The sequence below is a fragment of the Cynocephalus volans genome, chromosome X, assembly GCF_027409185.1.
Source record: "Cynocephalus volans isolate mCynVol1 chromosome X, mCynVol1.pri, whole genome shotgun sequence".
NCBI classification, from domain to species: Eukaryota; Metazoa; Chordata; class Mammalia; order Dermoptera; family Cynocephalidae; genus Cynocephalus; species Cynocephalus volans.
Window position 1 is genome coordinate 79,291,318 of NC_084478.1, and position 11,739 is coordinate 79,303,056.

At 44.5% G+C, this 11,739-nt stretch overlaps 1 protein-coding gene across 1 annotated transcript; it reads left to right on the forward strand.

Annotated features, from left to right (window-relative positions):
- The first annotated feature begins 6,273 nt into the window (after positions 1-6,273).
- On the forward strand, positions 6,274-11,053 carry AWAT1 (acyl-CoA wax alcohol acyltransferase 1). The gene is made up of 7 exons (XM_063082982.1): positions 6,274-6,349; positions 6,739-6,846; positions 7,103-7,173; positions 8,008-8,212; positions 8,864-9,035; positions 10,486-10,685; positions 10,899-11,053. Exons 1-7 carry the CDS (start codon positions 6,274-6,276, stop codon positions 11,051-11,053), a joined length of 987 nt encoding a protein of 328 aa, XP_062939052.1.
- The last annotated feature ends 686 nt before the right edge of the window (positions 11,054-11,739 follow it).

Consider the following 11,739-nt stretch of genomic DNA (forward strand, 5'->3'; position numbering starts at 1 on the left):
TCTCCTGTAAGTTTGAATCGTTTACAATAAAAAGTTTTTTAAAAAATTAGTTTGAAGGCCTTTAAAAGGAGAATGCTCTTTCTGGGTCACCACACTCCCCACCATTCCCTATTACAACTCTCATCCTGGTTCCCTTATTTCTAGTACCACTGATCCCTAGAGATGTTTGAGTTTGCAACCTCCGGCTCAGGTTGCAGGTCTTGACTCCTCCTAGATTTCTCTGCCTCCTGCATGTAAACAGGTCATGGTGTTGGGGCATGACAGATGTTTTTCTCATTCCTATAGGCTTAATAAACCATATACCAAGTTTAGTTTTAAAAACAGGTTAAGGACAATAAAAGCTGATGTAATTCTCCACTGCCCTACAGTGAAGGGCAGTCCTCTCTACCCACCTCCCAGCAGCTACAGTAACTTTGGCAAGTATGCTCTATCTTATAAGATAAAGGTGGGGCCTTGGAAAAGTCAAGCCAGCTAGCTTCTCCCAGAAGATTAGATGAAGAATTTTATGATTCTTTATGACTCCTGTAGTCTCTCTGGCACCAAAGGTGAAAAGATTGGGAATCTAAGATCTTCCAGAAATATCAAGGGGAAAATAGGGTAAACTACTATATCAAAGATATAACATACAAGATTAATGGTTGGTACCTGGTGGGCACTGGCAGCCATCTCTGGATTTATGAGTTAGAAAGGGTCCCTTGAGGGTGCTTAGGCCCCAAGGAGTTATCAAGCAATAAACCATTCCTCTTCAGACTGATTGGTTCTTAGTCCCTCACAGTCCAATTACATTGGTGAAATTGAGGGGCCGGCCCGTGGCTCACTCGGGAGAGTGTGGTGCTGAGAACACCAAGGCCCCGGGTTCGGATCCCATATACGGATGGCCGGTTCGCTCACTGGCTGAGCGTGGTGCTTACATTGGTGAAATTGAAGCAGCTTCCCAGTTAGCATTTGCCTAGCCATATTCCATGATATTGACAGGTTCTTTCTTTGCAAACTATGGTTTTCATTCCTGCAACTATCACTCTGCACTAAAGAAATTCTCATTCCCTACCACCCACAGCTTGGCTATTTCCATACACACCATACAGCATGGATTTATCCAATTGTTTAGCACACAAAACAAGCTTAGAAGGAATAGGCAGATAGCCAGGGGCAGGCAGGGTCACTTGGGGATAAGCTGAGGTTGGCCAGCAACACCGTATGACAGGCTGGCCCACTGTGTCAAAGTGGGTGGGGAAACAGTGAGACCCCTGTCTGATAGTTCTAATCACCTGGACAAAGAGGTCAAGATCACTTACCCTTCTGATATCCACTAATCTTTGACCTAGGACTAGACCTGGATGGTTTCCACTGGCTTGGTCACCTTTTGGAATGGCCTTGCCTCTTGGCCAAGATGCTGATAAACCAACACGTTGATAAAACACAGATTTCTTACCTTAGTTTGTTCTGTGCACAAGCTGACTTCAGTGATCCATAACTTACAAGTCCCATTTTTCCAGGCTTCACCTCAGCCCTGGACTTGGCTTACACTTGAACATTCCCTCAATTGAAGCTGAGGTGAATCTAAACAGCAGCCCCGCCAAATCTAGTAGGATTTGGGGGGCCTTTATGAAACCTGCTTAGTCCATTTTGTGTTGCTATAACAGAATACCAAAAACTGGGTAATTTACAAAGAAAATAAATTTATTTCTTACAGTACTGGAGTCTGGGAAGTCCAAGGTCAATGGGCCCGCATCTGGAGAGAGCCTTAGTGTTGTGTTATCCCACAATGAAGGGCAAGAGAGAGCTAAAGCAAGAGCGAGAGAGAACCAAACTCACTTTTATAACAAACCCCCTCTCTTGATAAACCCACTCCTGTGATACTGACATTAATTCATTCATGAGGGCTTGGCCTAATCACCTCTTAAAGGTCTCACCTCTCAACACTGTTGCATTGGAGATTAAATTTCCAACACATGAACTTTTGGAGACATGTTCAAACCATAGCACCTGCTTGCTGAGCTGCTTGGAGAAGAGAGTCAAGCCCTCTCTTCAGACCCAGTCATCTCCTTGGAAAGAGAGTCAACTCTGCTTACCTGGCTATCTGGTCCCTTTACCCTACCCAGGTTAATGGAGGCTTGAGAACAGTCCTGCTGTCTGCACCACTAACTCCTAAAAACCTCTGGGGGAGAGGACATCAAGCAGCACCACAAAAGGGGCTGCAGGTAAAGGAGGATTTCTGATTAGTAACCTTTCACCTACCATTAAAGACCTAGAAATCTGACCAGAGTATGGAAGAGACATGTCTAAAAATCAGTGTTTTCTCCATAATAGGAGATTGGTTAAATTAATTATGACATATCCCTACAATGAAATGCCATGTATCATGATATAGAAGAAAATTGACATGAAAAATGTCCACAATAGACCATTAGGTAAAAAAGCAGTTTACAAAACAGGACACAGAATATGATCTTATTTTGGTTAATAAATTATATATAATAACATTTATTGAGCTTTTAATATAAACATATATATGAGCAAGGCACTGAGCAAAGTGCTTTACATGAATGATTTTATCTCCAAGACAACTCTATGATGTGGCTATTATAATTATCTTCTTACAGATGAGAGAACTGAGGCATTAAGAGGTTAAATCATTTGCCATAGTTCACTTAAGTGGCAGAGCTGAGATACAGACCTAGATATGTTGAACTCAAGAACCCAGACTCTTAACAATGACACTATATTTATGCCTAAATTTGTATAGAAAAAAGTAAAGAAAGATAGATACCAGGGTGTTAACAGTTAACAGTGGTTATTTCTATGTGGTGAGACTATGAGTGGCTTTTGTTCCCTTTATACTTTCCCGATGAGTACTCTGAAAATTTTATGATTTACATGGATTATTTTTATAATCAGGAAAAACAATAAACCAATTTCCATTTTGAAAAAAGCAAACAAGCCATTGTTTCCAATTTGTGGGCAACAAACTGCTGGGGAGTAGGGGAGTAACTTAATTATTACAAGGACTCTGGAAATCCCTGCCTGACCCAAGCATTGTCTAGAATGAATGAATAATATGCTTGCAACATATGTTTTTTCCAAATGTATGTAAATATTGTCATGATGTATACACATAGTGGCTTTAGTCTGTTATATATTTCTCAATCAATTGATATTGAAAATACAGCTATTATCACGTGGAGGTCCATGGCATTTTAAACATTAAAATACTAAAGCAAGGGTTGGGATCTGGTGCTAAAAAGAAAATATACACAGATAAACTCTTTGTAGCTTGAGTGTCTTCTCAACGACTTACTTCCTTTTTTTCCCCAGGGGAGCAGGAGGAAATAGAGAAGATTTCACACAGTATTAAAAGTTAACCCAGGAGGCTTGCTTTCTGGAGAAGACAATCTACAAGGATGAGAGAGAGTGAAGAGGGGGTTGATGTAGGCCCAGGATATCTTATTCTGGAAAGACAGAATTCTTATCTCGCGTGTACTGCCAGGGAAGTCCCCACCCTCAACTACAGGGATGTCAACACATCCATAGGGCAGTACTGCGGCAACACCTGAGCATGACATTTGTTCTACGGCCAGGCTGATTTCCAGTCATCAGGAAGACTTGGTGTGGGAGGACCCTCCAGGGATAGGGGAGTCAAAGTATGTGCAACTTTCTTTTTTGCCAAATTGCCTCAAAGGTCAGCACCTGCTTTCCTTTCTCTCATTCTTTCTTCTCCCGTTTTGTAATGTGCCCCTTGTCCCCTATTTCTGTATAGCCTCTTGTCCCCAACTCAGGTCAACAGGACACACTCTTCCATAAGACTCCAGTGATCTCATTACATGTACAAAACCATCTGATCACAGACCTCAAACTAAGACGCTCACTTACTGTTCGTTCAGTCAACACTGAGGGCCTAGGACTTTCCAGGCATTAGGAGAAAATACACTATCAAACAAGATATGGTCCCTACCCCTTCAGAAGTACACAATCTTTTTTTTATTGAAACATGATTGTAGATACCTGTGGGGTACCATGTTGAATACCCATACCTGTGTGCAATATGTGATACTCAAATCAGGATCATTGGTATATTCTCCATTACACATGTAATCATTTTTTGTGGCCCTTTACCAATTTCTTGCTAACCCCCTCCTTTCTCCCTTTCCCACCTCTTGTAACGTCAGTTCTGTTCTCTCCTTTTCAAAGTTCAATGTATTGTTGTATCTTTCTTTTTTTTATTAGTTTATTTTTTAACACACACACACACACACACACACACACACACACACACCAATTTGCTTTAATGGGCATAGAGTTACAACCAGGTAAGGGACAGGAGGCAGAGAGAGGAATGAGGGCTTTGCTTTCTACCTCCTACTTTGTCCTGTATTTGAGACTAACACAGGAACCAGGTTCCACACCCCACCACTACTCAGGGAAGCTGGTGCTGAGTCCTGGAAGACTGGCTTACTCCAAGGAAAACAAGTCTTCAGTAAGTCAATGGCACGGGGGGGAAAAGGAGGGCAGAAAGGGGGATTGTTCTGCATTAAAAGCAAATCAAGATTTTGCCAAAGGGCTCAAATCTGAATCCAGTCCAGTCTTTGAATCCAGCTGCCAATCTGCAGGAAATACAGAGGGACGTGCTGAAATACACAGTGAGTATGCGATAAGCAAAATCCAGACTGGGAGTTCTACAGGTCCAACGTCGAGTGTTCTTCAACAACTAAGTCGTAAGGAAAGGAAAGTATTAGAGGGGAGCCTGTATATTAAAATAGACTTAAATTCATCATAAGTGCCAAGGTCATGAAAGACAAGGAAAGGCCAAGAAACTGTCACAGACTGGAGGAGACTAAAAAGACATGATGATTAAATGTAATGTGGGATCCCCAGAACAGCAAATAGACATTGGTGAAAAACTGGTGCAATCTGAATGAAGCCAGTTTAGTTAGTAGAAATGCACCAATATCGGTTTCTTAATTGTGATAAATATACCATGGTTATATAAGATGTTGACATAAAGGGAAAGGGTGTTATGGAACTCTCTGTGCTATCTTTGCAACTCTCCCATAAATCTAAAATTATTCCAAAATAAAAGTAAAATAAAGAGAGAGAGAACTTAAAGTACATACAAATTTTTTAAGTGGACAAGACTAAATCATAGTTATTAGGAAAATACACTTGGGTAAGAAAATCATAGAAATGCAAGGAAAAGCTGACTCAAAATGTCAGGATAATGGCTGCTTTGGGAGGAGGAAGAGGCTTATGATTGAAATAGGGCACATGGAGAGGGTTCTGGGGTGGGTAAGAATGTTCTGTTTCTTCACCTAATGGTGGTTACGAGGTGCTTTTCTTATAATAATTCATTACACTATACATTGTTTGAAGTGGTTTTCTGTATCTGAGTTTCATTATACAGTGAGAGATAGAGATAAAGAGAGACTTAAGAGACATAGTATCCAAATATGACCACCCAACCGTGTTTGGATCCTGATTTAAATTAACCAGCTATAAAAAGACATTTGAATATGGACTGGGTTTTAGATATTGTTAGGGAACTATTAAATTTGTTACAGGTGATAGTGGTGTTTTTATGGAAGAAAATATTTGTATTTTTTATAGATGCATAGTGAAGTATTTAGGGATGAAATGACATGATGCCTAGACTTGCTTTAAAATTCTCCAGGAGAAAAAAAGGGTGGGGAGACAGATGAAACATGTATGGAAAAATGTTAATAGTCACTGAAGATGAACATGAGGATGAAAATTTGTTGCATTCTCTAGTTTTGTGTGTGTGTGGAAATTTTTAAAATAAAAAGTTAAAAGGGGGGCAGCCCTAAGCCAGTCTGCTTCTGGGCAACAGAGACCTAATCCCAGGTGCTCCCCACCCCACAAACCCCCGGAACTCCCTTCCCACCAGTCATCTCATTAAGGTCATAACCTCTATCGCCTCTGAGTAGCCTGTGTGAGGTGTTTCCCCTCTCTGGGTCTTCCGGTCACTCAGACTGGATGGCAGTCATTCTTACCTTCCTTCATCCTGATGTCTTAGTAGTCCCAGGAAAGAGAGTCAAAGGCAAATGGGCTGGCCCAGACCTGATGGGGCAGTCCTCTGCACTCCAGAGACTGCCCCCTGCAGTGGGTGGGGAGTGTGAGGTAGGACAAGGAAGGGAGAGGACAGGTGCAAACTCCTCATAGTCGCATGCATTCACTACTGAGTGAGCTTCCAGAGGCTGGCAGCACCTTTGGTTGGAACACTGTTCTGGGATCTCTGCCTCCCTCAGGCTCCTGGGCATCATGCCTCATTCCAAGCAACCTAACCACTTCCAGAGTCTGATGCTTCTACACTGGCCTTTGAGCTACCTTGCCATCTGTGAGTACCAACCCAAGGGTGCACAGCAAGAAGCCAGAGTCAGAGGCCAGGGCCAGATCTGGGGTTATTTTTATGGCCATGGGAAGCCTCATTTCTAGTCTTTTGATTATCTGATCTGGTACTATAGAGTAAAGCCAAGGAGTCTCAAATTCCATGAGTGCCCTGGAGAAGGAAGAGATAGAGCCCCAGGAGACAGTGAGAATGGGCAGAGGGGTGAAACAGGGTCATGATGAATATGACAAGTGGACACGTGTAATGGATGGGCAGGACCTAGATTGTGCTGAGGGCCAGGACCAGAGGCTTGGGTAGTACGGGCGGCTGGTAATGGGACTGGACAGGGTCAAGTTCTGCTGGCAGTACAAATTTAGTCTAACCTGATCCTTCATCAGTTTGGATCTTGCAGCCATTGTTCATTTGCCTGCTGTTTACATCCTTGTGGCCACTACCAGCACTTTACCTTGGCTGGTTGTTCCTGGATTGGAAGACCCCAGAGCAAGGTAAGACTCATAGACCTAAAAAGAATGCTCCACCTTAACCCACAACCAGGGAGTCCCACTCACCACATCACAGGCCTCTCGTCCAAGTTCTCAGAGTCACAGCAGCTGGGCCAGCCAGGACCATCCTGGGGTCTGTTCCCTTCTCACCCCTCTTGCAGAGTCACAGTCCCTCCCTGCTACTAGGGAAGCCCTGGGTGAGTGGGAGGTATGGGGTGGCACACATCGACATCATCTCCTACTGGTATTTTTGTCTCAGGTGGCAGGCGTTCAGCCTGGGTAAGGAACTGGCACATCTGGACCCACATCAGAGACTATTTCCCCATTACAGTAAGTGTCTCTTTCCCAATGGCCCTCACAGTTCCCAAAATACTAGGGTTGTCCATAGGAACATAAGCATCCCAGAGAAGTCTCAGTCCAGACTAGGTATACTTCACGATCCAACATTTCTGCTGAGCACTCTATACCCCGCTAGGATACTTTGAACACCCTTGGCATGACCTGCCAGATGACAGGGGCAGAAGGCAAATATAGTTCAATTCAGTTTAACAAACATTTATTCAAAGTCTACTCTGAACTACATGTTTGGGATACACAGAAGTGAAGAGGAGATAATTCTCTTCCGTCAAGGAGCTTACATTTAATGGGGAGGACAGACAAGTACATAGTTACAGTACAGAAGTAGTTCAGATGGGGGATAAGGAAAGGTTTCAAAGACATGATGATATCTAAACAAGGTTTTCAAAGTTCAATAAAAGTTACTTAGGCAGGCACTGGAAGGGAAGTGGGGGAGAGAAAATACTAGGAAGAGCTTCCAGAAATGTACTGCTGTGCTTATCCTCTGGGCACTCTTTGGAGTAGACAACAAACACTGCCCTGATTTTTAGAGCAGAACTTCCAAACTTTTTCACATATCAGTTCTCATAGAAAAAGATAACTTGCACAAAGCGCACTGACATAGATGGCCAAGACTACTCGCAGCCACAGACAGGAGGCCTGGCAATTCTAGTTGCCCGAGATCTTGCCTTGTTGCCCAAGGGCTGAGGAAACTAATATCTTGGCTTCTCATCTGTGGTCTATCTGTTGGAAACCCCTGAAGTCTTCACCCTGTTTCCCCATGTGATCTCACTCCACTGCCTCTGGACTTTCTCTCTATGGCTGCAGATTCTGAAGACTAAAGAACTGCCACCTGAGCACAACTACCTCATGGGGGTTCACCCCCATGGCCTCCTGACCTTTGGCGCCTTCTGCAACCTCTGCACTGAGGCCACAGGCTTCTCGAAGACCTTCCCAGGCATCACTCCTCACTTGGCCACGCTGTCCTGGTTCTTCAAGATCCCCCTTATTAGGGATTACCTCATGGCCAAAGGTGCTTCTGACCATACTTACTGGAGCTTCTGGTCCACTTCTTTGCTTGGAAATGCTCCTATGAAGCCCCATCCCCTCCCCGCACCATAGCTTAGTAGTCAGAATCATACATTCTGGAGCTGAACTGCCTGGGTTTGAATCCTGGCTCTGCCACTTGCTGTGTGGTCTTGGGAAAACTAGATAACCTTTGCAGGCCTCAGTTTCCTCATCTGTAAAGTGATGCTGATGATAATAGTCCAACCTCAGATGTGATGTGATCACTAAATGAGATAATGCAAGTAAAGCATTCAATATAGCACCTGCCAGACAGGATGTGCTCAGTAACTAATAGCAGGTGCAATTAATGGAAAAGGAAAGGGGAGAATTATAGTTAGGATTCAGAAAGTTCTTCTGTTTATTCCACTGAAACGTTTCAACCCAGTGCCTCCTGAAAAATGGAGATACTGCCTCCAAGTGAAACGTGTTCTGTTTGCCTACAGCCTTCTCTTCTCCACACTTCTTTAGTTCCATCTCAGGGAGCCTCTCCTCCTAGGACTCATGGGAACAGAGGGCATACAAACAAGCTACTGAAGAGCAAGAAAGGAGGTGTTCCCTCTCAGCCATTTTCTACTCTCCTTATCTTTTTGCACTTCTGCTCCTTGGTTCTCTTCAGGTGTGTGCTCTGTGAGCCAGCCAGCCATCAACTACCTGCTGAGCCATGGCACTGGCAACCTCGTGGGCATTGTAGTGGGAGGTGTGGGAGAGGCCCTGCAAAGTCTGCCCAACGCCACCACCCTGATCCTCCAGAACCGCAAGGGATTTGTACGCACAGCCCTCCAGCACGGGTAGGTGTTTCCCCCAGAGGAGGAGTGGGTGGCCTTCTCTGAGCAGCATGACCCTGTAGGCAATGCCAAGATGAATCAGACGCGAATCTTGCCCTCAGAGAACTTACTACTTACAGACTAGGGAATATGGGCATAGAATTTCAAAAAGGTTTAGGTGGTTCGACTCCTTCTGAGCCAAAGAAGGTCAGACTAGCATGTAGATGATGCCCACATTATCGCTTTAAATACTGATATCTACACCTGTCTGTTAATGGAAAGTGTCAGAGGCAGTGCAGTATAGTGAGTGTGCGTGTGGGATCTGGAGTCAGGGGCCTGATTTAAAGTCCTGGCTCCCTGACTTACCTACCATGCATTCTGGAACAGATACTTAACCATTCTGAGCCTTCATGTTTTTCATCTTCGTAACGTGGCTAATAATAATTGTACCTACTCTGTGGGTAATTGTGGACTTTAAAGGAATTCATCCACATAAAACGCCTATCATGTGCCTGGCACGCATCAATACATGTTAGCCTCTCTAACTTAGAGGTAAAGAGCAGGAGCCCAAGGATGGCAGCAGGCCAGATTACTGGACACAGGAACAATCGTCCTATTGCAGACTCAGAGAAGAGGGGAGTATTTCTTCTAAGGACCTTTCTTCTAAGAGGCCTGTTCATCAGTTTGAAGCATAATGTAGAGGAGGGAGCTCTGAGCTGGGAGGAAGGAGTCCTGGGTTCTAGTCCAGGTCCTGTCACTCACTGACTGCCTGGATGACCTTCCCCTTCTGAACCTGGGCTTCTGTATCCCCCACCATGTCGTCCACTGTCTTTGCTGTGAGGAACGAGCAAAGTAACATATGTTAAAGTGCTAAGAGATTTTTATTAGCAATTCACAAAGATTTGTATAAGAAAGACTATGTTCTCTTTTCTCTCACTGAAGGAATTTAAGGAGCCTGATTCTCTACCTAGGGCTTCAAGTTGGATTCTCATGATCTGTGGAAGGAAAACAACTTTTCTCTGCTCTAATCCCATGACCCAAGGTCAGAATACCTTAAGCATAGCCTCCTTGGGTGAGAGGCATATCATATATGAGCATCTTTACAAAATCATCATCTCTGTGCTTTCAACTAATAGAAACAGAGTCAGATATTCCCTTCCTTGACACCTCCTGGAAGCTTTTCACAATGTGGGTCTCTGGGGACCCCTGCCCAACTCCTCTTTCCTTCCTGCATCTTCATATTACCCAGGATTACGCTTGTAATCCTGGCCCAGAGATAGCACTCTCACTGGCCTTGAAAAATCCAGGCCAAGAGACACTAAACAGGGGAGCCCTGTTTAGTACAAAAAGAAATGCTTTGTACCACCGGGATTTTATCATAATAATAGACAGAGGTGTGGCTGTGAAGAAATGTTCTTCCAGGGTGGTTCCCACCCTAGCCATGTTTAGGAAATAAATCGGGGCCTTCCCACAGGGCTCATCTGGTCCCCACCTTCACTTTTGGAGAAACCGAGGTGTATGAGCAGGTGCTGTTCCATCAGGACAGCAGGATGTACAAGTTCCAGAGCTGCTTCCGCCGTATCTTTGGTTTCTACTTTTGTGTCTTCTATGGACAAGGCTTCTGGAAAGGCTCCATTGGACTACTGCCGTACTCCCGGCCTATTGTCACTGTGGGTGAGTGCGGCTCTCAGCCCCAAGGCCACCTCGTTCTTTCTCAGCATCAGCCTCAGCCCTCTCCACCCTACCCCCACCAAAGAAGAGAGCAGCAGAGGGGGAGAATCTGAGAGCTGACTTGGGAAGCAAGAGGGTCAGGCCCAGGGAAGGAGAAGGAGGTTAAAGGAAGAGATCTAACACTTTCCCTTTCTCTTTTCCCATCTCTCTTGGTAGTCGGGGAGCCTCTGCCACTGCCCAAAATTGAAAAGCCAAGCCAGGAGATGGTGGACAAATACCATGCACTCTATATGGATGCCCTGCACAAACTGTTCGACCAGCATAAGACCCAGTATGGCTGCTCAGAGACCCAAAAGCTGCTTTTCCTGTGACTAAAGGGATTGCATGCCCAAAGGCACAAGAGCACCCGCCTTGGAGAGGAGACTCACCTGCTACTAACCGTAGAGAGGCCTGGGGAGGAAGGGAGACGAGGGAGGCTGTGCACAGTGGGGCGGGCATTAGGAATTCTTTCCTCGCACAGAGCCCTCACAGGGGCTCTCCCTGAGGCCCCTCACGCCCTGCTCCCTCCTGCCTTTCCTCTCTGAGCCTGATACCCCAGGTCCTAAAGGACTCAAATGATGGCCAGGCAGCCCCCACTGTTTGGTTTGGTTTTTTCTAGTCTTTATACAATTTAAAAATTGATATGTAATCTGTATACCATAAATTTAACCTGTTTAAAGTGTAAAATTCAGCAGTGTTTAGTATATTCACAGAGTCGTGCAACCATCACCGCTACCTAATTTTAGAATGTTTTTCAGTACCCCCAAAAGAAACCCAGTGCACATTAGCGGTTACTACCTATTCCCCCATCTCCCCCAACTCCTGAGCAACCACTAATCTACTTTCTGTCTCTATGGATTTGCCCATTCTGGACATTTCATATAAATGGAATCATACAATATGTGGTCTTTTGAGACTAGCTTCTTTCTCTTAATATAATGTTTTCAAGGTTCATGGATGTTGTAGCGCGTATCAGTACTTCATTCCCTTTTAGGCTGGATAATATTCCATTGTACAT

What these genes read in the sequence shown, in the direction of transcription:
- AWAT1 (XM_063082982.1), top strand. Translation starts at nt 6,274, where the DNA reads ATGCCTCATTCCAAGCAACCTAACCACTTCCAGAGTCTGATGCTTCTA. An exon ending in GAGACTATTTCCCCATTACA is followed by an intron (nt 7,174 to 8,007) that starts GTAAGTGTCTCT and finishes CTATGGCTGCAG; the next exon opens with ATTCTGAAGACTAAAGAACT. An exon ending in CGCACAGCCCTCCAGCACGG is followed by an intron (nt 9,036 to 10,485) that starts GTAGGTGTTTCC and finishes GCCTTCCCACAG; the next exon opens with GGCTCATCTGGTCCCCACCT.